A 25,477-nucleotide genomic window follows, 5' to 3' on the forward strand; every position below is an offset into this window, starting at 1 on the left:
AATTCGCCGCCCGCCTTATTCCGGGTGTTGACATGTCTGTAATTGGCACCAATGGCTTCGGCTGAGAAATTTCAGTTGTGACGCCACGACCAGACGCAGAATCCCCATAGCCGTCTGCTGTGTCTGCTGCATCTGGACAAGCCCTGGTGGTCAAACCGGTCTCTGGCCAGTGTTGGAGTGCTTGACACCATTGGAGGGGCCGCGGGCCATGGCGATTGGATCCTCCTGGCGCCAGCACAGACGGCATCGGACATGAGACGAGCAACCATGAAAAAATTTGATCGCCCATCGGCAGGTCGGGGAGTGGCCTGGTCGGTAAGATGCTGGGAGCGTGTTGCTTTTTGCGCCTCGCGCCTGGAAGATGTGGAAGGGCTAGTCCTGGCCTGGGCACACAGCCATCGCCATTCGCTCGTGTTTCAGGCAAGGGGGGCCCCTGGGTGCCAGATGGCGGGTTCAGTAGTAGGAAAATGTCAGGGCACAGGCATACGACTGCGGCGTGGTCGGTCTGCAAAGTACGCAGGTCACCATGCTGGACACTGGCCCTGCCTCCCCAGCACTAACCGACTTCTGACGGTCCGAACTTGCTCGACTGCAATCCCTTGCTCCCAATCACTTTGAATATCCAATCAGCAAGGGCCTGCCAGAGCCCACCCCAGCGCGAAGGGGTTGTGTTGGAATAGTGGCAGAAGCATCATGCAATGCTCTTCCCTCATTCCTGCCCAATTGCCCCAAGACCATTCTGAGATTTGCAACTCATCCGGGCGGCGGAGACACCCTGCTTGGGGTCTGTCTGTCGCCTACTCCGGACAACAAGGCTCTCTCATGATGGAGATTACTATCTCTGGCGAGGGCCGCATGCTGGTCAGCGCTACGTAGGCTGTCTTCACCAGCATACTTTCGTAACTTTGGAGCCCACTATTCTCCTTCGCCCTTGAGGGTTTACCTGCACACTCTTCCCATCAGATAGGGGGATCCCTACCTGCAAGACAATGGCGGGAGTCAGTCCTCAGCCACCAACTCTGAGTAAAAGAGAGTTGTAGCGTGGTGAGACTGTCGAGATCGAGAGCACGGGAACGCCCTGGCTCAACACCCAGCCAGAGCTAAGTCTTGGGTGTGCGGGCTGAAAATAATGTGCCTCTAGCAGAGAGTCCAGGCTCCCAGTAGTGGCCCCTTCGCACCAGAACCAAATTTGCCTCTGCGCCTTGGGTCACGCTGCAGTGCCAGCCTCGGCGGAATTGTCGGCAGCCGACTGTGGTGTGGCTTGCGACTTATTGTTATCTGACACCTTGTGATTCGCCGCGTCTTGCTAGTGTTGAGGCAGGCCCAAGTGTCTCCTACACCATTCTAAAATGGCAGAGGGGGATAAGTGATCCGCAACACAATTTACAGATGGGTGATTGTGAATGGGGGGGAAGGTCCGCTTTCAACGGGTCCATGTGACCATCAGTCTCCTCTTTCTAAAGAATGAACATGGAAGATCAGGAGCAGAGCAGATAACCAATAGCGCAGATGGTCAATAGACCGCCGGACTCCACTTTGAGCCTTACCGAAATTGTTCGAGAGCGTAGGGTGTGGAACGCTTGCCCAGAGGCCCGTTCGCGTGTCTCAGGATCGCCATTGATAACCGTCTTTCCCAGTTCTTGTTCGCATGGATTTTGGGCTGTCAAACTTCGACCAGCCCACAGGCGAGGGGTCCTAGCTTTTGCGCCTGAGGCATTGATTGACCAGGATAGGGTTTGGAGCGAACGCTGACTGGTGGTGATACGAGCTCTGCGTCGACTGTGTCAAACAATCTCTTAGTCCCTGGTGACACAAGATTACGTAGGAGAATACATGGTGTACGTCGGCAAGCGCCCCTTTGTGAGGCAGCAGTCCCCCCTCCTTTGCGTTGGGTGAGGGAGTTCGTGCTGACTGGTTTGACAGATTCCGAGCCATGCTGCCTGACGAGTCACCGTTGAGGAGGAGCTGCGCTAGGGCCACGGCAGTGACAGCTTGAGTGACATGGAGGAAGAGCATGTGTCGTGGTTGCGTGCCCCCTTCGACAGAGGTGATCACGAGGTTGCTAGACCCAGTTTGGACGTGGCGATGTCCGAGTCTGGTACCGCTCCCGCGTAGTCTTCCATGTCTGCTGGATACGTTTTACGTGACAAGATGCTACAGTGCTGAGGTTGCTTCATGCAAAGTGGCGAGAAAGAGGAGTGCGCCAATGTGGGCGATGCTCCTCCGTAGATTTTTCCTCGGCTGCTTGCATGTCTCACCGTAGTCCGTACTGTCACGTTACTGGTACTGCCAAGGACGGACCGACGCCGGCCACTCCCGATTATTGTCCCCATCGGATTATTATTGTTCTTTACCGACATTGTTGCCTTCATAGTCCGATCACGATACTTCCCCATGCTCGATAGAAACTCCGTTACCCTGCAACTCTATGTGGCGAGAGGTCTAAATCGAGGCATCCCCTGTTTTGTGACCCAGCATGATCGTCGTCGCCGCCTTGCCTGTGGCATCTGCCGGTGATGGATCGAAGTGTCCAGAAAGGTGCTCAGCATTGTGCTGAAAGAAGAGATTTACCGGCATATTCGTCGATCACCCTTTACCCTTGACAAGGTTGAAGTCAATCCCTCCCCCCCCGCCGTATACAGATTTTGCCACCTTGTTGGCAAACACACGAGGACGAGAAGTCGAGACCTCAAGAGGCCCTCAGCCACCTGTTCTCCCCGAAAAGCCCTGCATTGGCAACATTGGCTTCTCAACAAATTCGAATTTTGCCTTTCCCCGCTGACAGCATTCACCATGGAGAAAGTCGTCTCGAGACGAACGTAGTTTGCCGTTTAGCCTTTTTAAGGCATTACATCTGGTGACGTCTCACGTTACAGGCCCCTTGAGGCCCCAGAATGACCCTTTCCGGGCGAGTGTCAACATTGGCCTCATAGTGCTTGCTTGCGCAAATGTTTTCTTCAGGCCCCTGGGTCGGATGCGCCCGTAAGATCGACGGTCCCGACCAACTCCTCAAGGGAGGACCTCCGCGAAGGACCGGACAAGTCCATTTTCGCAAGTATTGCCACTCAGTTGGGGAAGTCGCATCTCTGATTCCATAACCGCAACGGAAGCGCTGGCGCTGAAGTTCGGGTGGGTGGTATGAGTTCCATTTGGGAGTCAATAACTCAATTGTTTCAAACCACAGTGATGAGACTCCTGTTGAGGCACTGTGGGACCGCAGGAAATGTTACCACCTGTCTCCTACATGAAGAGTTTGAAGTGGAAGGACGAGTCGTCTCGCAGGTTCTGACCTAAAACAGATTCGCCCGGGTGTCATTCACCGGAGTCAACACGAATCCTGACACCACAAGTCGCTCAAGAGTCCCGTCGTCCACATCCACGACACGAATGTCTCCTGACGTTCACCACTGTCGACTGCATGGTTCCTTCTATCTCCCCTTCGAGTGCGAGGTGCCAAGGCGCTGTAACTCGAGATGACTTGCCTTTCTCTTCCTTGGGCTATGAATGTGTGTAAGGCAGCGGAATACCTGAGCCAGAAAATACGAAACTCTGCTGTCATCTCAATTTAGATTGTGCATCTGCTTAATAGAACAAACACTTTTGCATTCAGGGTGGAAGGAAAAACGGCGCGTGCGAGCTGTTGTCGGTTGTTACATTCTGAACCGTGCATCCTCGCGGCATCATGAGCGTCCCATCCAAAGCTGCTTTCAACCAGTCAAGTGCCCGTGCATCTCCATTTGTCTCCTCGTCGAGATGGTTCCCTACCAGGTTCCTCTGGTACAAGATATTCGCGCCACCCTCGCAGTATCTTGCCACGAGAGTGTCTGTATCGCCAACATGACTGTACTCGTCGTGCGTTGCCTTGTAGATGAACATTGGCATCTGCGGCACGCCGTGGTAGCCCATCAGCCCGTCGACATCGAAGACTCTCTGAATGATAGGCTGCTGGAGAAAAGAAGTGCCGTTGACGAAGTATTGATTAAGGATACTCTCATTCATGAAGGCAACTGTCGCCTCGAAATACGACATGTTTTGAACTGCCAAAAACCCAGTTGCGTTGTAAGGCCCCGAGGTTTTAAGGCTGCTGAGCAAGTACTGGTATGCCTCAGGATACTGCTTCATCACGCCGATGATGAACGAAGGGATCAATCCCGCTGCTGGCGTTCCATCGATGGTGTGTAGAATGCTTGTGCCATTCGGCACCAGACCACCAAGTGCGACTCCACTGAAGTTGAGTTCTGGAGCATATTGGACTTGAAGTTCTGCAGCCCATTCACTTGCAATTGATCCTCCCGAGTAACCCCACATCGCATATCGTGCATTGGGGGAGAGACCAAATCCTGCAGACAAGGCGGCTCGGACTGAGTCCAGCGTGGCATGGCCCTCTGAGACTCCCGATCCAAACGAAGCCGAAGGTCCTTCGAAATCAGGTACATTGACGAACCAGCCATGGTTGAGTGCGGAGTTGATATCCGAGAGAATTAGACCCGTGGCTAACCCAGACCCAAGCACATAGCTAGGACTATAGTCAACATCCGCGGTGTTGTAGGGAATTTGGTAAGACAAGAGGCCGCTGGCGCCAGAGCTGTTGGAGGAATTGGAAGGCACGAACAAGGTTGTCACTGCCCATGCTGGTTGATATTGTGCATCGGTGGTGCGATAGAGGATATTGTAAACTGATGAACTGGCATTGTAGATGGAGGTCAGATTGCCCGTTGCCGCGCGTAGACGTAAAATGGTCCCCGGTACAGAAGACTCAAAGCCAATAGGAGGAGTGTAGAATGCATCTTGTGTAGGAAGCAATGGAGACGAGGCGACCGGACCGCTGCGAGCGGCAATCATAGATGATGTTGTTGGGAGGGATGTTGAAAGACTGATCACCAAACCAGAACAGAGTAAACCATGTAAGGAACGCATGATCGAATCTCTGCCAATTGATTTTCCACCGCTGGATTACTTCCATTTCATAGCAAAACTCACCCTTTATATACGCATTGGCTTCTCACACAGCGGAGGGATCTGATATCTCCATTGTGCAACCATGACCGGACAAGGCAACTCTGGAATGGTCCGAAGCATTGTTCAGCCTCCACCCCGCAATACACAACGGGCACGGCGATATAGACAACCCGAAGCTGTCGTGCTGCCTCGGTGACTGAGTTGTCCAAATTGCACGTTGTATCTCCGGGCTGGCCGTTTGCGTCGACTCAGCTGTATTTGGTTAGAGATCGTAGTAGAGACTAACCTTGACTCGTATAGAAGTTCTCATCCTAACCAACTTTCGTATTTCTTCATGAGACTTGATAGAACGAAGTTCGTCACTCATTTAAACGTCTCCAAAGAGGGGGAGTACGGTCACCACCACAGCGCTTGGATGTATATGGCAGACCTGATTCCGATGGCACCGCCAACACCAGAAAAGTTAATGAATCACCTGAAGAGCTTTCCCCGTCAAGCGAAGCGCCAGACATGACGTTGGCGGTCTGAGGCACTATTGGCAAGCTTGGTTCAGGTATATGGCATATAATGATGTTGTAAGGTATCGAGTACGGCCGTTGAAAGTTCGTATTTGATGTGAAACGTCCTGAAGAACATCCATCATACAGAGCAAGTATCTTTTGACTGCCGAGACTGCGACTTTGGGGACCACGGAACGGAATAACATCCTAGCGACATAGCCAATGAGGGGTCTGCAGGCCCAGGAGCCATTTACCTAATCTCTGACTAATTGATCAAGCTAGTCCCAATTCGAAGCTTTATCTCACCGAATCCGACGACGCCACTTCGAACAAGCTCTGATGCTTAGATCCAGGACACCTTCCGAACTGATCTCTTAGCGGCCACCGAGGAAGAGCAATCGACCCTGCGCAATTCCATGAACGCGAGCCAGCGTGTCCTCTACGTTTGCACGTCTGCCATTGTTATCTCGGCGACGTTTCAATACGTCAGGTTCGTTGCTGTGGCACTTAGACGACGTCGGTGAGATCAAGGCTCGGCCTGGCATAAGGCAGCTTGCTTGACGAATTTGCGCGACAGCCACACAAAGGTGCAATCGTAGCAGAGCTCAACCTCGAGCGACTGACATTTTCTGTCAAGATACCCGCACCATGACTCGTCGCAAGCCAGCGCCTTCGACCTCTCAGCCCTTTGCTGATCCCAGTTCATCACAGCCCAGCAGCCATGCAATCAATTGTCTCTCCAGAGGTACAGATGCAGGTCTCTCAGACCTCCCATCGCGCTCTAAATCCAGCCACGCTTCCATATCGCCGTCACTTTCAGTCGACGTCCATAACATGACGTCCGGGACCACACGATTAATCAACACCTCACTGCTGATTCCAGGTCGTGGCAAGCCCCAGCACAACATGTCTGTCATCCTCCAAGATGGGAAAATAACGGCGATCCAGCCCACGGCGTCCGTGCCACCACCATTTAAAAACCTCCCAACCACGACTGTCCCGGTACTGATGCCCGGGCTGTGGGACTGTCACATCCACCTGCTGGGCAGCAAAACGTTCAACTTCTCTGAGATCGCGACCCAGTCGACGGCACTGGCTGGCGCCAGAATCGCCCGGAATGTACACGACATCCTGATGAGCGGGTTCACCTCGGTGCGCGAACTGGCCGGCTATGGTCTCGAAGTCTCCAAGGCGATTGAAGAAGGCACGCTCGTTGGGCCGAACATATACTCTTCGGGCGCCGCCATATCCCAGACGGCAGGCCATGGGGACGTTTTCGATCTGCCCTGGGGATTCGTCACCTCTCTCTTCGGGGTGAGGGACACTCAGGCGAACGGGCTCGCCGCGGGTACCGGACCGATGATTATCGCTGACGGGGTGGACGAGTGTCGACGTGCGGTGCGCCTCCTGGTCCGACGAGGGGCCAAGTGTATCAAGGTGTTTGCGAGCGGGGGCGTGCTGAGCATCGCGGACGATCCTCTGCGTCAACAGTTCTCGCTCGATGAATTGAAAGTGATCGTGGAAGAGGCCCAGCGTGCCGGTCGTGTCGTGGGCGCGCACTGCCATGGCAAGGACGGAATCATGGCCGCGTTACACGCGGGTGTGCACAGCATCGAACACGGGACGTACATGGACGAGGAATGCATCGAGCTCATGAAGAAGCAAGGCACCGTGTACGTGCCGACGCGGACGATTGTGAAAGTCGGCGTGGATCATCCGGAGCTCATGTCGCCAGAGTCGTACCGGAAGATGCTAGAGACAGCGCGCTACCACCGCGCGGCGTACCGCTTAGCCGTGAAGTCCGGCGTCAAGATCGCGCTGGGTACCGATTTGGGCATCAGCACGCCCGCGACTCACCCGCTGGCGCACGGCCAAAGTGGCGGTGAACTCGCCTATGCGGTCAGCGACGGCGGCATGGAGCCCCTGGAGGCCATTGAAGCCGCCACAGCCATGGGGCCTGAGGTGCTCGGGGACCTGGGCATGGCGCCCAAGAGCGGCAGGATCGAAGTCGGGTACGATGCCGACCTGATCGCCTTGAGCGCGAACCCTTTGAAAGATATGGACTTGTTCAAAGAGCCCAAGAATATCACGCACGTGTGGAAGGGCGGGCGGCTGTTCAAGAGTCCCTAGGGTGTCTGAAAAAGAAAGGAAAACCAGAGAGCAGGTCGTCCCATATCCATCATGAAATCGCCGGAAAAGTTTGATAGTTCGATCACATGAGGCGGCGTCAAAATCTATTCCTCTTCTTTCTGTCTGTTCGTCTGTCTGTCTACTATCTGCCTCCGTTGAATCAGCGCTCCACCAGAACCCAGCCTCGGCGAGCCTTTTGTGATGCCTAATCTTTACAGTCCTCTCGCCTTCTACGCCGGACCTACCAAGATCGAAGGGGAGCACCAACACAGAGCACGAGACCGCTTCTAGGGCACCCTGGAGGATCACAAGATCTACAAAGTCGGCCACACGAGCCTTGTCCGGAGCGTTGTGCGTTTCTATCACGGTGGGAAGATCTTAAAAAAGGTGGAGAGAAGGAAATGGACTCGGTCGATCATGGGCATGCTCATCGAAGGCCTGACCTGTGCTCCATGCATGACGTTTCATGGTGAGCGAGACACCAAATGTGACAAGATAACCGAGACAAAACAGGAGAGCCTCACCCTGAAACAGACTCCTCCCCCCCTCTCTTGACACCCTCGACTCGGGCGGATATGGAACATGGAGTTGGCTCCATCTTTACCCACGTGCCGATGGGCCTCACAACTGAGACGTCTGAGAGCAAACAAGGGGTTGATCGACGGGTTGCCATTACAACTATCGTCTTTCTGGAGATAGAGGGTGTGTTCCGCGTCACCTCGTCGTTGTTGTTGGGCATCTCCCTCCATGACAGATGCGAACCCCGAATAGGGAGAAAAGGCAAGAGTAAGTTCGATCACGTCTCTGTTCCTCGTTGACCTGCCCGTCTAGAGCTCATCCCAAGCTCCCCGAGACCGTTAAGTAGTCCTTGTTGAGGCGTGCATATTTGGAGTCGTTTCCCCCGGGGCATGTTCCCTACTGCATTGATCCCCAGTCCGTCATCACGGTAATTGGTCGTCGCAGTCATCATCCCCTTTTTGAGCTTTCCAGAAGAACCACCCGAAGAGGATACCGAATTTCAAGCCAGCAGCAAGCCACAGCGCCCCTGCCATTCCGGCTGATGATTTGTACATCTCGCCGCCAATGACGCCGCCGAGGAAAAGTGCCACGATGCACGCAGCTCGTCGCTGTTGCTTTCTTTCGCTGACGGCGAAGAACTCCCAGAGGCTGGAGCTCTTCCTCCATGAGTCGCGGATGGTGTACAGGTCGGCGCAGACGTCGTGGTACAGGGCACTCAGGACGATTGTCGGCAGTTCAACCACGGAGAGCAGTCTCGAGAGAGTGACTTGCCCCGCAGCCTGGAAGGAGATCAGTGCAATCGGGCACAGATCCAGAAAGTTGATGGTGGACGGCGGGATCTCGTCGTTGCCCGAAGAAAAGGTGCCCGCGACGAATGGTTGGTTCGACACCTCGTTTGTGGACACGAGGCTTGCAGCAACGACGACGAGGACGGTCTGAACGAAGAAGGACACGATGAGGCTGACCCGTGTGCGAGACCGCCGTTGTTGGCCAGGCCCCTGGGGATAGCGGTGCAAGGCACTGAAGAATAGCGCACCCAGGCAGAAGGCCCCGATGGAGGTCAGAGACTTGTAGTATTGCTGCTTGTGGCTGGCTTTCGGCTGACCACCCAGACCCAGGGCGGCGAAGACGGTGTTGCCTGGGGAGAGACGTCAATGATGCCCGACTGAGCGATCGTTCGAGGTGAGCTTGAGTGCACTACCTACCAGTTTGCATGTTGACGAAACAGCTCCATGTATTGAACGCCACGCTGTCAATCAGGCCTGAGATGAAGAAGCAGATGACGAGAACCAGACTCATGTACGAAGGGTCAAGATCTTCGACGAGGTGTCTGTAGCAGGCATCCACCGTTCTTCTCGATCTTTCCTGGAAACCCATCCTGCTTCCACACTCTTGTCAGCCGCCTTTCAAGTTTCTTGAAGATCGAGAGTCGATGAGGATAGTTGAGGGGGGCTTTCATCGTCACCGACATTCAAATATGTCCAGTGAAGAGCATGCGCTGAGCGAAAACACCTTTCGGTGCCAAGTATGCCATCGTTCGACGGGTAGGTGCAATCACTGTGTGACAAACGCTCGGCGACGGTTCTGATCTCCTTATTCAGAACGATGGGTATGCTGATGGTGTGGCAGAGATGTTGTACCGCCAAGATGCAGGAAGGGGGCATAATGGGCGGCCTCTAGCGTCAATCTAGGAGTGAAGTCAGAGTGATGGTGTGAAAGGCGAGGCCCCTTTGCTCTCCCAAAACATGAGTCAGTGATTGCGAGTCCTTTACAAGGTGAGTGAACGAGTCTCCGTATCGAATGACACGCAGGGAGCGGACTACATCGTCTCTCCTGGTGGCCGACACAATACAATGTCACTCCGACCGCTCTATCCTGACCTTGGCCTTGTCGACCCATGTGGCTCCCGTGGGACAATCTCTGATGGGATGAGATGCGCACGCAACGTTGTCCCACGCTCTGCGATATGGGCGTGGCGCTGTCTTGGTCTGACGCAGCAATCCGTGCCTAGTTCCGAGTATAGATCCTGGGCTCCGCATATGGTCACAAAGAGCGAGCTTTCAGAAACAGGAGGAAGCAAAATGGTGAAGCCAGAACATTGCACGGGGATCCGAGATGCGTGCCAGTTGCGAAACAATTGAGCAGTTATGGGGCTTTCCATACCAACAAGTCTTGTTACAACAGCTCTCCCGTCCTACAAGACTTTACCAGACAATAAACGGCGTCTATACGGCTGCACGTGGGATCCGATAGGCATGGCATCACAGGGATACACGACGGGCACAACTGGTTGCCAAAATTTATCCTGGGGAGGGATGCCAATAGCAGGCTGTTGAAACTCATAACAATCCACCAAGCTTCATCCCGGCTAAACGCTGACGAGTTCAATCACAAAAGCTGGGTTTCGAGAGAATCGTAAAGAGATGGTTGTAGAATGGCGTGGTCTATTTGCATTGATAAGCTACTATTGTGACGTTGAAAGCTACCACTATTGCACTCACAACCGCTTAGAAGACAGTCCTCTTCTCACCATCTTGTACGCGGCCACAGGTGCGAATCACTGCCGCAAGTTGATGGCAAATGATTTACGTCTTGACATCTGGCTCGGTTCTGCCGATGAATTTCTGCAGCTGCAAGAGCTCAATGGCGAGTCCGACCGATCCCTGGAGATATGTCTGCGTATCTTCGCCAAGCTTGCTCTTGTCCTCCTCGAGTTTCTCGACATAGAGGCGGATGGTGGCACCGCTGCTGCCTGTACCCGATAATCGAACAACAATTCTGGTGCCGTCGTCAAACTTGAAGTAGATACCTTGGTTCTTCGACACCGAGCCGTCGAGATCTGTGTAGGAGAAGTCGTCTGCTTCCAGGATCTTGCGGCCTTGGAGCTCTGAACCGACAGTGTCGGACTTTCCAATCTTTTCTTTGAGGTACTTGACCATGTCGTTGGCTCCGTCACTGCTCACGTCCTCGTAATCGTAACGGGTGAAATACACGCGGCCATACTCGTGCCAAAACTCCTTCTGGATCTCGGCAATAGACGGGAACTTGCCAGTCTCTTTGCTCACTCCGGCGATGATGTTGAGCCAGGCAGTGACAGCCCACAAGCCGTCCTTTTCTCGGATGTGGTTGGAGCCGGTTCCAAACGACTCTTCGCCGCAGATCGACATCTTATCGGTGTCGAAGAGCGCACAGAAGAACTTCCATCCGGTGGGGACGACATAGATGCTCAAGTTCTGCTTCTTGGCCACTAGATCAAGCGCTGCCGAAGTGGGGAAGGATCTTGCTAGACCATAGACACCCTGCTTCTTGAAGTAGGGAATGTATTTCTGCGCATAATGGGCAATAATAGCCAGAGAGTCACCAGGTGAGACAAAAGCATTCTTGCCATAAATCATGTTTCTGTCGCCATCCCCGTCCGAGGCAGCGCCGAAGTGGATGCCTTCCTTGTCCACTCTCTCGACCAAAGAGTGGGCGTACGTCAGGTTCGGGTCTGGGTGGCCGCCGTTGAAGTCAGGGCTGGGTTGGCAATTCTGAGTGCTTTCGGGTCCCAAGCCGAGCTCTCCTTGAAATATGGCCACACCGTATGGACCGGTGACACCGGACAGACCGTCGAAGAGCACTTTGAAGTCAGGCTGGGATTTGAAGAACGACCGGATGAGGTCGAAGTCGAAGATGTCTTTGAGCATGGCCATGTAGTCGGCTACAGAGTCGATAATCTCGACTTCAAGATCGCCATACTTCTTGGTACCAATTGTAGAAATGTCCACATCTGGAATGTCTGCAATCTTGTACGAGGTGAGGGACTTTGATTTCTCGAAGATTTTGTTTGTCACGGATTCCGGGGCTGGGGCGCCGTTGGACAGGTTGTACTTCATACCGAAGTCTGCTTTGGGGCCTGGATGTTTGTTAGATGTGGTTTCGGCAAAGCCCAACACATGTCGACATACCGCCTGGATTGTGACTGGCAGTAAGAAGTATACCACCCGTGGCCTTTCTGATGCGAATGACGTGGCTGGCAGCTGGAGTGCTCAGGATGCCATTTTGACCGATCAGAAGCTTCTTCACGCCGTATGCAGCACCAATTTTCGCAATCAGTTGGACCACTTCAGGGTTCCAATATCGACCATCACCACCAATGACAAGAAATGCACCTTCTGCGCCTTCGGGAATGGACAGGAGGATCGAGGTGATGAAGGACTCGCTATAGTGTGGCTGCTGGAAGACCGTGACTTTCTTCCGAAGTCCTGATGTACCAGGCCTGCAGAGAGGAGAGTCAGAAGACACCTTGCAAGAGAGGGTGATTCGACTAGAGCTTACTTCTGGTCGGTGAAGGATTTGAATTGGACTTCTTTCACGCTTGCCATTATGGTGGTGCGCTGAACAGTGTTTGAAGATTGACTGAGCAGGGTAGGGCTTGATGAGCTTGTGACTAGATGGACAAGAAGCAACAGATAATTGTGAAGGGAACTTTGAAAATGCAATAAACTGAACAGAGGGTAAAAATTTCGTTGAAGTGACGATCCCCTCAAGCTGCAACTGGGAAAATGAAGCCACGAGGAAAATGATCGCGGGGCAATAGCAAACGACCGTCAACGAAACCCTTGCATACGATACGTCATCGCGATTGCTTGCCCTCTGGGGCCATTATTTCTCCGATCAGTCAATCGAGGGGTTTGATTGGCGGGTGGAGTGCCGCTGGTCGACATCCTCACACCACCCTCGCCTTTTGGTGTTGTATTTGGTACCATCTATGCCCTGGACTGTGAGCACAGTCAAGGCCGGCTTGGTCAGCTAGATGCCGAGGGAGGTAAAACGTCCAAAGGTGTTATGAGCTGAGCAGAGGCAGGAGACACAACAAGTGGTAATGTTTGACAAGTCCTATCCACCGAGACAGCGGGATGCTGGGAGAATGACCAGGATGCGTTATGCTGGAGTCATTATGCTTCATGTCAGAGATCTGTGTGGAAGGTTCACAAGTCTTTGGTTGTGTCTGTGCTCGGGAAGTGGCATGCTGTAAGGGTGAGCTTCCCTCGCCTTGGGTCACAAGCATTGACAAACTTTGACATTTAGACTCGGAGAGCCGTTGTGAATTCCTTCCCACCCTGTGTTTCGTGCCTCTTTGTGGGAAAAGTGCTCTTTGGGTAGACATGAAACCGCAAATAGGCATATACATTCTATGTTATGCTGATAGCGTGACTTGAGCATCTCGAGGAGACACCGCTGCTCAAAGCCCCGGCAAGGCCACTGAAAGACTTTGGTGATAACCCAGACGTAAAGTGTGAACCGAAAGCTTCATTGAATTTGTCGTAGCCCTGCACGGGCACTTGTGTTCTTCCAGTCTAAGTAGTGACCACTCGTGCAGATTGCTCAAAAGTCACAGCCTCGTCTCTTTCTCCGCAGATTGGCCAGGCTGCGTCTGTCCGGATTAGGGTTGGCGTCGTCTTGGCGATTTCTGCCTCGTCAAAGAAGTCACAGCGGCAGAACGAGCCTCTACGAACTCGGCCCAAGAGTAGAGTAAACTAAAGTTGTCCATTCTCTCTTCATCCACATTGTCAATCCCGACATTTTCATTACCTGCGTGCAACGCCTCCTTCCTCCTTATTCGAATCAGCTCTGCCACTCATTTGAGCATCCCCCCCTCCATCGCGTGCGCCGTTCCCCCGATAGCTCACCGTTCCTTGCCGAAGTCTGCGGAGCAGGCACGTCGTTCTATTCCCTGGGTTTGCTGTATGCATAACAGACCTCAAGTGGCGAAGGCGCCGACACTGTGGTGACTGTAGCGTGTGTCGTTCGGGAAAAGTTGGATTCAATATTCGCACAGTGCGAGTTGTCACTTCACGAATCATATCGGAGATTTGTTCTCCGCCATCTCTGCGCGCAGAGAGCGGAGAATCGTCACTCACTTAAGGGGCCTTCCAATTCCTGATAGCCATCATGCCCTGCTTCAAAGGTCTCGCTGTGAGCATACACACTCCCAATGGGCCTTTGCCAGAATACTCTGTCCAGAGAACCTCTCGTCTCTCCAGAATCAGTGCCTACATCCCCGTGCCGCCTGCGCAGATCCCTGCCGACTCCCTGACGGGAAAACCCGAACAATCGACCTTTGCCATCTCCATCACCCTTCTCACCCCTGGCCAGGAAGTGCCTTATTCCACGCCAAAGGCTACACCAGATAATCCTCATCCCAAACCCAAACTCGTCGGCGGTCTTCCAGGTCACACAAGCGAACGAGGAAAATACACAAGCTCTGTTGGACCTTACGTCCCCCTGACAACCTCGCCGAACGAAACAATCGCCGCTTACATCTACTTTGATGGGCGAGCCAAAGAGGAGGTTGCCACACTGCTCAGAAAGGGTGAAGAGACCTGGGTGAATTCTCGGTGGGTAAGTGTCCCTGAGAAAGAAGGAGGAGGTCTTGCAGAACGAGAGTTCTTGTTTCGTGAAGTCGGACTCGAGCGTTGGTTGAATGGTCTAGATCTGGACGGAAAAGATGCCGCAGCAACTATCGAGAGACGCAGACAGAAACTGGAGAAGCGACGACAAAAGCGGAAGGGGACAATCGGGAGTGACGATGACACCAATGGAATCTCGAAGAAGGATAGAAGAAAGAACACCATGCGTTACGGCGAGGATGGCGAATTGAAGGACGTTTCGGATGAGGGCTCTGCTAGCGACAGCGGTTCCTCGGAAGAAGATGATGATGATCCGATACCAGAAGCAGCAGGGCAGATCAAGGTTGCCTTGTTCCGGGTACTGGCTTCGGGCGAGATCAAGCGCGGAGAATATTCACCTCAATTTGACGCGCACGATGATTCGGAAGGTTCAGACACTGGAGAAGGGGCCGCTAAGGGAGACGGCAAGAATCGAGCGGATGTTGACCACACCACCAGTTTCGCCAAACCCAAGACCTTGGATCCCAAAACCATCTCCACACAGACGGTGACTGGCATTGACCCTACCGACAAACCGTATGCGGTCTTCACGTTTCTGTATAGGGGAGAACGCCAGTTGCAAAAGATGGGCATTCTTTCTGGACCCAAATCCGACAAGGCATCGGTCAGCACGAAGAGACGGAGCATAGTGGCAGAGATCCCCAAGCTTGGACCTCTGAAGAAAGAAGGAACTGCCGGCTTTTCCAACTTTCGTGACTCCGAACGTCGACGAAGCCGAAAAGGCAAAGGATCAAGTGACGATGAGATGGAGAGTGATAGTGACGATGATGGTGCCGGCATTATTGGCAAGATGGAGGATATCAACGATGAGGATGCAAAGAAAGACCCGAGCATGCTTACGCCTGAAGATGCTGAGCGAACGGGCCAGGTTGCAGAGGGCATCCGTAAAATGAAGGTAAGAGACCCTTCGCCGTTGAAGTTCCGGCATGGGCTAAGGTATCATCAGCTCAAGCGACAGCATTCGGCGGAACCGCTGAATAGCAATGGTATAACGGAACCTCGCAAGAGCTCGAAATCCGGTAGTCCTTCGGGTAATTCGACGCCCAAAGCTAGTGCTGTCGAGCTTGGCACGTCGCCGGCAGGCACAAGTATGGGGCCGACGGGCTTAAGCAGCAGCATAGAGGTCACCAAGGACGATGAGAGTTTCATGGTCGGCAGCCCTATGAAACGACAGCGGGCCAGTATCGCGGATTTTGACGACGACATCAAAAAGCGGTTAGGCGGCAGCTTATCCACGTCTTCGGGCACCATTGGCGAGGTCCTGGGGACTTCGGGGCTGTCTCAATCGACTGCAACTAGCTCAAATCCGTCTGGCCTTCAATTCGGAGGCCCGCTTATCAAAGAGCCGGCCGCGGGCGACGACGAAGAGCTCTGAAAAAGGCTTACAGGCCAACAGGCGGCTTTCATCGCAGCGTGAGTTCCGCGACTGAATTTCGTCCACCGTTTCTCAAGAATTCTACCTACCGTGATGGCCAGGTGCTCTTCACAATTCGTGGTTGTCGGTGTCATACCGCGCTAAGAAAAGACAGAAATTGAGGCAGCCCACGACGCCTTCTGTCGGCATTCGGATTGGAAATTCAATTCTTCCACTTTTCTTTTGTCAAGACATCGCGGAATTGGAAGCCGGGATGACAAGCTGGTTTGCAGATACACGCAAGGGGGGTCTGGCCGTCGAATATTTTGATTAATTGTGCGAACGAAACTTCCGCCGCGGCGGTTTGTGCTTAGGGAATGAAAGGCGGATCGTGATGCGCAACACACAGGCCTCTTGAGGAGCTGCAAGAATGGCGTGCATGGGCCGGGACAGGCCAGGGGCTTTACATGGAATCTCCATGAGTAATCTGATCCAGAGAGGTGCCAGAGGCTAAGGGGAAGGGGAACGGCGCGGGGCATGGACGCATGATTGCTGGCTCACCCCGCGATGGTCACTGTACCAATACCCCAGGCATCGAAGAGTGTTCTTTTCCCATGTTCGACAAAAAAGACCAATCCCATACAGACACGTCCAAGGAGATGCTTGGAGCTGCCAGCCAGCCCACCGGGCAGGAATTGCAACCACATTATCAAGACTGAGAAGGTTCCTATAGGGTCGTAGGCTGTGCATGACACTGGCGTAGGAGTGCAGGTAGTTCGTTGGTAGGCGACGGGGAAAAGGGGGCGGAATCCCACTCCGACCTGGAGCCAGGCTCCAACTCCGCTGTAATGCTATTGGTCGGGAACCATCTGGGTCTTGGCCCGACACATATCGTCATCTTTTTCCCCCGGTTGACCCTCACCTAGTAGACCCTTACCTCTTCGACCTCCTCACCCTCCTCAACCATTCTCGTCCTCCAACTGTGAATGCACCGGTGGCAAATGGTGGCCGATCAGATAATCGTCATCACCCTTCCCCCTTGATCCAATCACCGTTCGATGGGGTTCTATTAGTCCTTTACGGGCGAATTTAACCGTCCATACCTCCTCCATGTCTTCCCCCGGCCAATGTTGTCGCGCCCTCAAGCCTCCTCGCCTCCTAATTATATCCTGGATGAATGGGCGCAGCAGAGTAATCCTGATCAGAGACTTCTCGTCGTCGTCAGCTGGTCGAGAGTGAAGTCGGAACACAGACCGAAGGACTGTCAAATCTAAACCTTGAATCTACAAGCACGAGATCCACCAAGGACGCAGCACCCATGGCACTCACCAGATCTACCGATCCACTGGTCTGGATTGACTGCGAGGTAGGTACACAGACCGAGTAACCCTCGTGCAGCCTATCTTGCCAGCGGCAGGGGAGAGACGCTGTTCTATACACGCCGGTGAAGCCCACTCCGGAACCTCCAACGGGCTGGAAAGGAACGAAATGTCTCGAAACCGGCATCTAACGCTCAACCACGCCTTGTCTTATCGGCTTCCCTCTGCCCCTGTCTCTGGGCACATGTTACCCCATCCAGCCTTCGCCCATTGCCGTATGCCATTACAGCAGCGCTGACCAAAATGCTGGTTCTTTTTTCCAGATGACGGGTCTCAACCCCGCCAAAGATACAATCATGTCGATATCATGCATCATCACCACCGCCGACCTCGCGCCGCTGGACACCGAAGGCTTCCACGCCGTGATCTTCCACGCGCCGGAACAACTCTCGCAGATGTCGGAGTGGTGCGTCAAGACGCACGGCGAGTCCGGGCTCACGCAGGAGTGCCTCGCGTCGTCGACCAGCGCCGCAGACGCCGCCCGCCAGCTCCTCGCGTACATCAAACACTATATCCCCGAGCCTGGCCGCGCGCTGCTGGCCGGGAACAGCATCCACGCCGACCGCGCCTTCTTGGCCGTGCCCCCCTGGAACGCCATCCTGGAGTACCTCCATTACCGGCTGTTCGACGTCTCCGCCATGAAGGAGATGGTGCGGCGCTGGGCGAGTGACGCCGTGTTGATGGCCGCGCCGCGGAAGGAATTGAGACACACGGCCAGAGCTGATGTGTTGGAGAGCATCCAGGAGGCGCAGTATTACAAGAGCTTGATTGAGAGTATTGGCCTGGGCATGTCCGGTGAGTTTCCAACCTGTCCCGGATTCTTCTGCGTGGAGAAAATCCCTTCCTTCCTCTTCTCCTCACTTCCTTCTACTGGTCTCACACACATGTTGCCGACATTCCTGGTGCTCGCCAAATGATTCAAGAGGCCAAATCAGCACGTAGACTAACGCTGCCCCGTTTCCCCAGTCTCAGCGCCGTCGATGCCGGTTCAGCCACAGCAACTTCCCATGCCCGCCCCAGGCACAAAGCAGGGCCAAGAGGCTCTCGACATGCTTCGTAACAGCGGCACGGTCATAGGGGACGTCGGGGATCTCGACCCGGGCTTCAGGACCGATATACCATGATTTGATCGTGATCGGGCGACAAGGTCCTTTCTTGGAAATTCCCGCGAACCAGTCCTGTTTGGACATTCATTTATTTACAGACAAGAAGCACGCTCCGGTCCCTCGAACAAAAAAGCCCTTGACAGAAAGAATTTCTACGAATTGAGATTGGCACAGGCAGGATGTACCACGACCACCACGATCACCACGATCATTGTTGGTTGTGGTCGTTGTCACCGCCTTCTTGAACACGGATTTACCGTTCATCCACACACTACTGATACTAGTGATAGACATGTACATACATACACACACACACACACACACACATGAGAGAGAAGAAGAAGAACAAGCCCCCATGCATTTCCACTGCGCAACCTCAAAGCACCGAATGCCTCAAAAACCCCCCCAAGGTTATTTATTCTGTTCGTTCACAGCGATTTAACGACCTCGTATTCTCCGATCGATAGGACATGACGTGATACGACAGGACACTGGCAGGAGAGAATAATAAAATGAAAGAGGAGCGAGAGAAGTAGGGGCAGGATGGACCGAGGAGATGCATCCTTCAACCAATCATGCATGGATGGGTTGTGTGAAAAATGCCTATGTGTACCGTACCACAAGCCGCTTGTTACAGAACAGGGAGAGAGAGAGAGAGAGGGACAGCGGTTGTGCATTCATACATACATACATACATACATACATCCTTTGCTGTATGATGATATATGTATATACATATATATGTATCTCTATCTCTTTTTCTCTCTTTCTCCCTCACTCAAACAAACAAAGCGTGGAGAGATTACAATTACAGATAGCTCCAAAAAGGAATCGTGGACAAACACTCAGTCCGTGTACTTGGGGTATATAATACATATATTGGCAATAACAATAACAACAACAACAACAACATAAAATGCTGCGAATGGAACAAACCCCCTTTGAGCCACGACGAGTCCAGTCCAGTCCAGTCCAGTAGTGTTCATTCAATCCGGAAACGTTTTTCTTCGGGGGTGTCCTTCACTCCTTTTGAGGCCGGAGCTGGCGCACAGAATGGTATAAAAGTCACCAGGAACGAGGGGTCCAGCTCAAAAGCACATCTCGGCCTCAACCCCCCTGCCCCAATCCCATGCATCTGCCTGCGAGGGAACCGTACATCGTGATGTTCAAGCGCCAGGTTTGCATGGTGCTATCCCTCCTCTCCCCTCTATAGGCGCCATACAAAGAAGACAAAGACTTTGCTCGTAATAAATCTCAATCCCCTCCGGTCTGGTCTGAGCATATTTGCTCAAAGCCCCAACACCTTGCTGCTGCTGCTGCTACTGCTGACGCCACAGCGCATGCATGCTGCTTCTTCTCATCCCCTACCGCGAGGCTTCTGCTCGGGCGAGTCGATACCTCACCGCCTCCCTAACTACCTCGCCACCCCAGACACTGTCCTCTCCACCCTTCGAAAACTCCATACCCGCCACATCCCCTCGTTCTTGCTCCGCCAGCACCACACTGAGGTCCTTCTTCTGACTGCTGAGCCACCTCTCGATGAACTTCTGCGGATCTTTCGCCATGCTCGCAAAGAACTGATGCCGTGCCTTGTGGTGATGCAGAGCTTGTACCACTATCGCGAGTTCGTCGTCCAATTTAGCAATGGTCCGGAGCGTGGATTGATGTTCTGGGTTTTGAGTGAGTTTGAAGATCATGGGCCGGAGAGGATCTTCGACGGTGACTTGCACATCATACACCGTGGGTTCGGGATTCTTATGCCAATCTTCATCCACTCGGATGGTGTAGGGTAATCGCACCGGAGGCAAAGGATGTAAATGCGGGACTAGTCGTTCGGCGGCTTGAGGGAAAAAGAACGTGTCCGTATCAAAGATGCGTTTTAGTGCATCATCACACTGGATACTGCGGCGCTCCTCATCTTCTTGCAGACCCATGGCACGCACATAGTCCCAAATACCCATGACGACTTCGGCACGGTCGGCTTCTTCCATATCCAGGGTTTCAGCGAGAGCCTTGGAGAGGCGATATCGTTCGGGTTGTTCGTCGCGTGCCAGGCAGATTGTAATGTTGACGTTCTCATCGGCTTTACGCTCAAATTCAATGGTGTCAAAGTCGCCAGCTTGGGAGCTATTTTGGCCCTTTTTCCACGTTACCGTCTGGTTGGGGTCGCTGAGGCTGCCTTTCGGATTGTCAAACTCGACCGTCATTCCCTTGAAGAAGTGAGTGAATTTTTTGGAGGGAGGCTTGAGTGTCTTTTGTTTGGCTGGTTTGTCCTGCTCTCCCATCTCTTCATCTTCGTCGTCGCTGTACAAGATGTCATCGTTGTCATATTCCAGTAACCGGCCTTGAATCTTGACTCGATAGGTAGGCTCGCCGCCCGAGTCGAACGTGAAGCCTTCTTCGTCCGGGTTCATCTGCCAGGGTTGGCCAGACACAGTATTGGAGATCCATATTCGCATTGTCCTATGCCTTCTGACATTTTTACTAAAATTGTCATGGATTTCCAACCGCTTCCTCGCCATCAGATGGTCTAATCGTTTCTCTGCCTCGCGCAATTTCTTATACTGCTCGACGCCATCCCCAATGACCACCTCTTCTAAACCATCGGGCATATTTCGGTCGGTCGGTTTTCGCACACGTCGCTGGGCCAGTTGGTGTTCCATCACGGCGTTGCGTTGTTGGGCTTGTTGTTGTTGCATCATCTGGGCTTGCGCTTGCTGAGCAGCATGTTGGACAGGGGGCATCTGACCTAATGTTTGTAAGCGAAGGATCTCTTGGTGTTGAGCAAGACAGGCAGAGAAGATAGTCATTCATCTGTCCAGTGTGTGCCAGACGACGGTATTTGGGCAGGAGCGTAATGAGGAGTCGCTCGTCGCGATGTTCCATTTGCCTGAGGGCATCCCTGGGTGGTCCTCCACCAATATCTGGACTTGCAAACATCCCGGTGCTCGAATCGCACTCACCTGGCCTACGTGCCGCAGGGGACCTTCCTTGCGCCTGGGCAAACTGTCTGTAATTCTGCATCTGCGGATTCATCTTGTCGTCGTCGTTAGTCGTCTCGAAGTCTGTAGCGGATTGAGGGTGTAAAGTGAGGGCAGCGGAGTTGCGACCACAATCTGGCTTGGGGCCTTCCTGGCTGGAGCGTGTCAATGGGTTTGGCGTAGCGTTGGTGGTGGATGGGGGAGATGGTCGCAAACGCAGCGTTGCCAGGAAAGATCGCGACACATGCAGAAACGCGATCCAAGTACGGCGGGGCTAGTCCCGATCTGGAATGTATTTCTTGGCATCAGATGAGCCCGATCCGAGCACCTACAAAGCAAGGCTGTCATAATTTCTTGCTTTTTCTCGAAATCCACATGGTATGAGTATCTAGTCTACGATCAGGATTTGCAGTCTGGGCTATACTCCATCTTCTTGAGCATATCTCGTAGACCCAACAACCAGAGTGCCGAACTCAAGAATTGACATCGAGCTAGCCTGGGGTGAGGTCACCACTGCCGCCACGAATACCGATCTGGCGAAAATGGGCAAGCCAAGGTTGATCATCATCATAAGACATGCGCAATCCGAGGGTAACCGTGACAAGGCCATCCACCAGACGACACCAGACCACAGAGTTGGACTAACGGAGGAAGGCCATCGTCAAGCCCTCGAGGCGGGAGAGAAGCTTCGAGCTCTTCTTCGGACTGATGATACCTTACACTTCTTCATCTCTCCATACAGGAGAACCCGAGAAACGACAGAAGGCATTCTGAAAAGTTTGTGCTCCAATGACCCTGTACCTTCACCATTTCAGCGACATCACATCAAGGTGTACGAGGAGCCACGGCTGAGGGAGCAAGACTTTGGCAATTTCCAACCAGACACCGAAGAAGTGGAGAGGCTGTGGCGCGAGCGTGCTCAATATGGTCACTTCTTTTACCGCATACCCAACGGAGAAAGCGGGGCAGATGTGTATGACCGGGTATCGTCGTTCAATGGTTCGCTCTGGAGACGGTTTTCCGAGGACACAATGGCGAGCGTGGCCATCCTCGTCACCCACGGTCTCTGCAGTCGCGTTTTTCTCATGGCCTGGTACCACTACAGCGTCGAGTTCTTCGAGGATCTCCGAAACATTAACCACTGCGAGTTTTTGGTGATGAAACTTGGCGCGAACGGGAGGTATGTGCTTCAGAACAGTCTACGACGCTGGTCCGACTTGAGACGGGAAAAGGCGGCGGCCAGAAAAAACAGCGTCTCCTCCACGTCGACACCCGTGAATGTTGAAAACATCCCGGTGAGACGCTGGACGATTTCGAGAAACGCCCATGACCCCACTGGAGCCAGCTATATCCCCATGCCGGTGCGGAAAAGCACAGTAGATATGTTCAAGGACGAGCCTGAAACGGTCTCGGAGGGAAGCGAGTCCAAACGTAATCCCAAGGCGGTCTCCACCGAGACCAGAGGTAGTACGAGCAGAGAGCAAAGTCGTACCAGAGTGCGGTCGTCGAGCAACCTTCGAACCTCTCTCAGTAATTTGGCCTTGGACACAGGAAGGAAACCCACAAACTTGGGTAGCATCAAGTCGTACCTTGGTCGGGACGGTGGTGGGACAAGGTCAGGTCAAGGCTCTCCGTTCGGGTCCGATGACGAGACTGAAAATGAGAGTCCCAAAGGAACGACGCTGCCTTCAGGATCGTTGTCCGAGTCTCCCGAGAAATTGAAGAAGGTTTTTTCGTCGTCACTGGCTCGAGCATTGAGAGGAGAGTTGGATGATCCCAACAGGAAAATGGCGGACGCATTGGGTGATCAGAGTGATGCAGAAGTGGAGGAGGCGGATCTGGAGATCGGGACCCAGGAGCGAGTTTCTGGCGAGCTCCAGCAGATCCTCGACGAAGAGAGGCGGGAGCGGAGCCATCGGAGTATCTACTAGATTGTTGAGGCGGGGGCTGTGAGATGAGAGCACCGGACATTGTCTGTGGGCATAGAATGGTGTAGGGGGGGGATATGTATGCAGCCTCTTCTCCTCGTAGCCTCGTAGCCTCGTAGCCTTGCGGCAAGACGCCAAGACAGCATGGGATGTTTTTGTGGTTAAACGTCCTTTGTCGACTTTCCTCCCTCTTGACCATCGACATGGAAATACGGTTATAGACCTGGATAGTGCATACCAACACCGGGATACTCGATCCTTCTCACAAGGTCGACGTCAATGTCAAGATGACAGACGCTCTCTACGACCTCCTGCAGCCCCATCTGGCGTCGTCGTCTCAACCACCGCCACAACTACCACCATCTTCATCACCCGAAATATCCAACTATCTGTCCCGCCTCGTCTCGCTCCGTCTTGGTGATTTGACAACCACAGAGCCTCAATCGCTCACCCAAGCAGCCCAATCAAACCTCTTCTCAATCCAGGCTCTGAGTTCCCGCTCTCACCGCACCACGACCACATCGTCAGACCATCTCAGCATTCTCCGCTCCTCACTCCCCCTTATATCGACCTCTGCTGAATCGATCAAAAATGCCATCCCTGAATTGGACGCCAGCGCTGTGAAGTTTGCCTCGACGTACAGCAAGTCGAAAGAGGAGAGTAGCACGACGGGAGGTGGTGGAAATGCCCTCCTCACGGCGCGGCGAGAGTCCTCGCTTCTCGCTCGACAAGCCGACAAAGCCCAGGATATCCTGGAACTCCCATCGCTACTCTCTGCTGCCATTGCCTCGGCCCACACTACGGCGGCGGCATCAACAAATTCCGCATCTGCGGGAGCCAGCGGCGCAAATTACACTCAGGCGCTCGATCTCTTCGCCCATATCAAGCGCCTTCAGATCCTCTATCCTGACTCACAGCTGGTGAAGTCCGTCCTCGCCGATGCCGAAAACGCCATGAAGGACATGACAACGAACCTTGTCGCCAGTCTTCGGGGCCAGAACCTCCGTCTCGCTGCTGCTATAAGGATGATCGGCTGGTTACGACGGGTGGCGCCGGAGTTGTCAACGAGCACGACCGTGGGCTTTCCGTCGGCCACTTCTCAGACCAACAAATCGGGTCTCTCCACATCGAGACTGACCTCGCAACTCGGGCTGGGTGCACCTGCGCCATCACACCAGGAAGAAGGCCACTTTGGAGCCCTGTTCCTGGTCTCACGGCTCTGCACGTTCCTGAGTATGGTCGAGGCCCTTTCTCCACTACGCGATCTGGCGGATCAAGAGACTCTGGCACGCAAAGAAGCCGCCAGCTCTACGTCAACTCCTCCGCAACGACAGCACCTGAGCACGACACGGCCTTCTCCTTCAAACCGTAGGACCTCTTCCGGTGGGACCTACAATCCCTCCCTCGCGGGCCAACAGACGGAACGCTACCTGAAACGATTCATTGAGATCTTCCGCGAACAGTCCTTCGCGACGATCAGCATGTACCGCAACATCTTCCCGGCGGACGAACAACCACAGGCGGCGGCGCCCGAGGAGGCGTCGTCGTCATCGCCACCACCACCACCAGACCTGTCTCTCACGTTACCTCCCGCGCTGCAGACGTTCCCGCTGTACTTGGTCGACATCTTCATCTCCACGCTCAAACAGTACCTCCCGAATGTGACGGATCCGGCCGCCAGGGAGAGCTTGCTGATGCAGGTGCTCTACGCGGCAAACTCACTCGGCCGGCTCGGCGCTGATTTCAGCTTGATGATCGCCGAGCTCGAGGAGGAGGAGGACGAAGATGACGATGGAGACAAAGACGTAGCCCCGGGCGAAGACACGGCAGAGGAGGCCGCAGAAACGGGTTTTGAGGAAAGCGAGTCCGTGGCAGCGAACGGCAAGGGCGAAGAAGGAGACGAAGAAGAAGAACAGACAGCAGCAGCAGCAGCAGCATCAGAAGAGATGAAGACGAAGACGAAGACGAAGACGAAACCCCAGCCCGAGCCAGAGTGGATCTCCATCACCAAGAAACACCGCGTGCAAGCCGCACGGTTGGAGGCGCTGGCCGCGGGACAAGAGCGCCAGCGTGCTGCAGATGTCGCTGTGCGATAGAGCGAGCCTTCCTTCTTTCTCCTTCCGTGTGGGTGCTACGGACCGGATAGGTAGAACGACACCCACACATCGA

At 53.8% G+C, this 25,477-nt stretch overlaps 9 protein-coding genes across 9 annotated transcripts; 5 read left to right on the forward strand and 4 right to left on the reverse strand.

Annotated features, from left to right (window-relative positions):
- Nucleotides 1–3,606: 3,606 nt before the first annotated feature.
- On the reverse strand, nucleotides 3,607–4,842 carry AYL99_02407 (hypothetical protein; the record flags this gene model as incomplete). Its single annotated transcript, XM_018833923.1, has 1 exon — nucleotides 3,607–4,842. The coding sequence occupies one exon, from the start codon at nucleotides 4,840–4,842 to the stop codon at nucleotides 3,607–3,609; it is 1,236 nt and encodes a 411-aa protein (XP_018696547.1).
- A 1,523-nt stretch (nucleotides 4,843–6,365) lies between these two features.
- On the forward strand, nucleotides 6,366–7,589 carry AYL99_02408 (hypothetical protein; the record flags this gene model as incomplete). The annotated part of the gene is made up of 1 exon (XM_018833924.1): nucleotides 6,366–7,589. One exon carries the CDS (start codon nucleotides 6,366–6,368, stop codon nucleotides 7,587–7,589), a length of 1,224 nt encoding a protein of 407 aa, XP_018696548.1.
- Nucleotides 7,590–8,530: 941 nt separating this feature from the next.
- AYL99_02409 (hypothetical protein) lies at nucleotides 8,531–9,485 on the reverse strand (the record flags this gene model as incomplete). Its single annotated transcript, XM_018833925.1, has 2 exons — nucleotides 8,531–9,246; nucleotides 9,314–9,485. 2 exons carry the CDS (start codon nucleotides 9,483–9,485, stop codon nucleotides 8,531–8,533), a joined length of 888 nt encoding a protein of 295 aa, XP_018696549.1.
- A 1,208-nt stretch (nucleotides 9,486–10,693) lies between these two features.
- On the reverse strand, nucleotides 10,694–12,472 carry AYL99_02410 (phosphoglucomutase; the record flags this gene model as incomplete). The annotated part of the gene is made up of 3 exons (XM_018833926.1): nucleotides 10,694–12,003; nucleotides 12,056–12,366; nucleotides 12,426–12,472. 3 exons carry the CDS (start codon nucleotides 12,470–12,472, stop codon nucleotides 10,694–10,696), a joined length of 1,668 nt encoding a protein of 555 aa, XP_018696550.1.
- A 1,570-nt stretch (nucleotides 12,473–14,042) lies between these two features.
- AYL99_02411 (hypothetical protein) lies at nucleotides 14,043–15,935 on the forward strand (the record flags this gene model as incomplete). The annotated part of the gene is made up of 1 exon (XM_018833927.1): nucleotides 14,043–15,935. The coding sequence occupies one exon, from the start codon at nucleotides 14,043–14,045 to the stop codon at nucleotides 15,933–15,935; it is 1,893 nt and encodes a 630-aa protein (XP_018696551.1).
- Nucleotides 15,936–17,589: 1,654 nt separating this feature from the next.
- AYL99_02412 (hypothetical protein) lies at nucleotides 17,590–18,417 on the forward strand (the record flags this gene model as incomplete). The annotated part of the gene is made up of 2 exons (XM_018833928.1): nucleotides 17,590–18,088; nucleotides 18,260–18,417. The coding sequence occupies 2 exons, from the start codon at nucleotides 17,590–17,592 to the stop codon at nucleotides 18,415–18,417; spliced, it is 657 nt and encodes a 218-aa protein (XP_018696552.1).
- Nucleotides 18,418–19,763: 1,346 nt separating this feature from the next.
- On the reverse strand, nucleotides 19,764–21,435 carry AYL99_02413 (hypothetical protein; the record flags this gene model as incomplete). Its single annotated transcript, XM_018833929.1, has 2 exons — nucleotides 19,764–21,148; nucleotides 21,363–21,435. The coding sequence occupies 2 exons, from the start codon at nucleotides 21,433–21,435 to the stop codon at nucleotides 19,764–19,766; spliced, it is 1,458 nt and encodes a 485-aa protein (XP_018696553.1).
- Nucleotides 21,436–21,922: 487 nt separating this feature from the next.
- AYL99_02414 (hypothetical protein) lies at nucleotides 21,923–23,311 on the forward strand (the record flags this gene model as incomplete). The annotated part of the gene is made up of 1 exon (XM_018833930.1): nucleotides 21,923–23,311. One exon carries the CDS (start codon nucleotides 21,923–21,925, stop codon nucleotides 23,309–23,311), a length of 1,389 nt encoding a protein of 462 aa, XP_018696554.1.
- Nucleotides 23,312–23,595: 284 nt separating this feature from the next.
- Nucleotides 23,596–25,404, forward strand: AYL99_02415 (hypothetical protein; the record flags this gene model as incomplete). Its single annotated transcript, XM_018833931.1, has 1 exon — nucleotides 23,596–25,404. One exon carries the CDS (start codon nucleotides 23,596–23,598, stop codon nucleotides 25,402–25,404), a length of 1,809 nt encoding a protein of 602 aa, XP_018696555.1.
- Nucleotides 25,405–25,477: the final 73 nt, after the last annotated feature.

Source organism: Fonsecaea erecta (genome assembly GCF_001651985.1).
Source record: "Fonsecaea erecta strain CBS 125763 chromosome Unknown Scaff2, whole genome shotgun sequence".
In the NCBI taxonomy this organism is placed as follows: Eukaryota; Fungi; Ascomycota; class Eurotiomycetes; order Chaetothyriales; family Herpotrichiellaceae; genus Fonsecaea; species Fonsecaea erecta.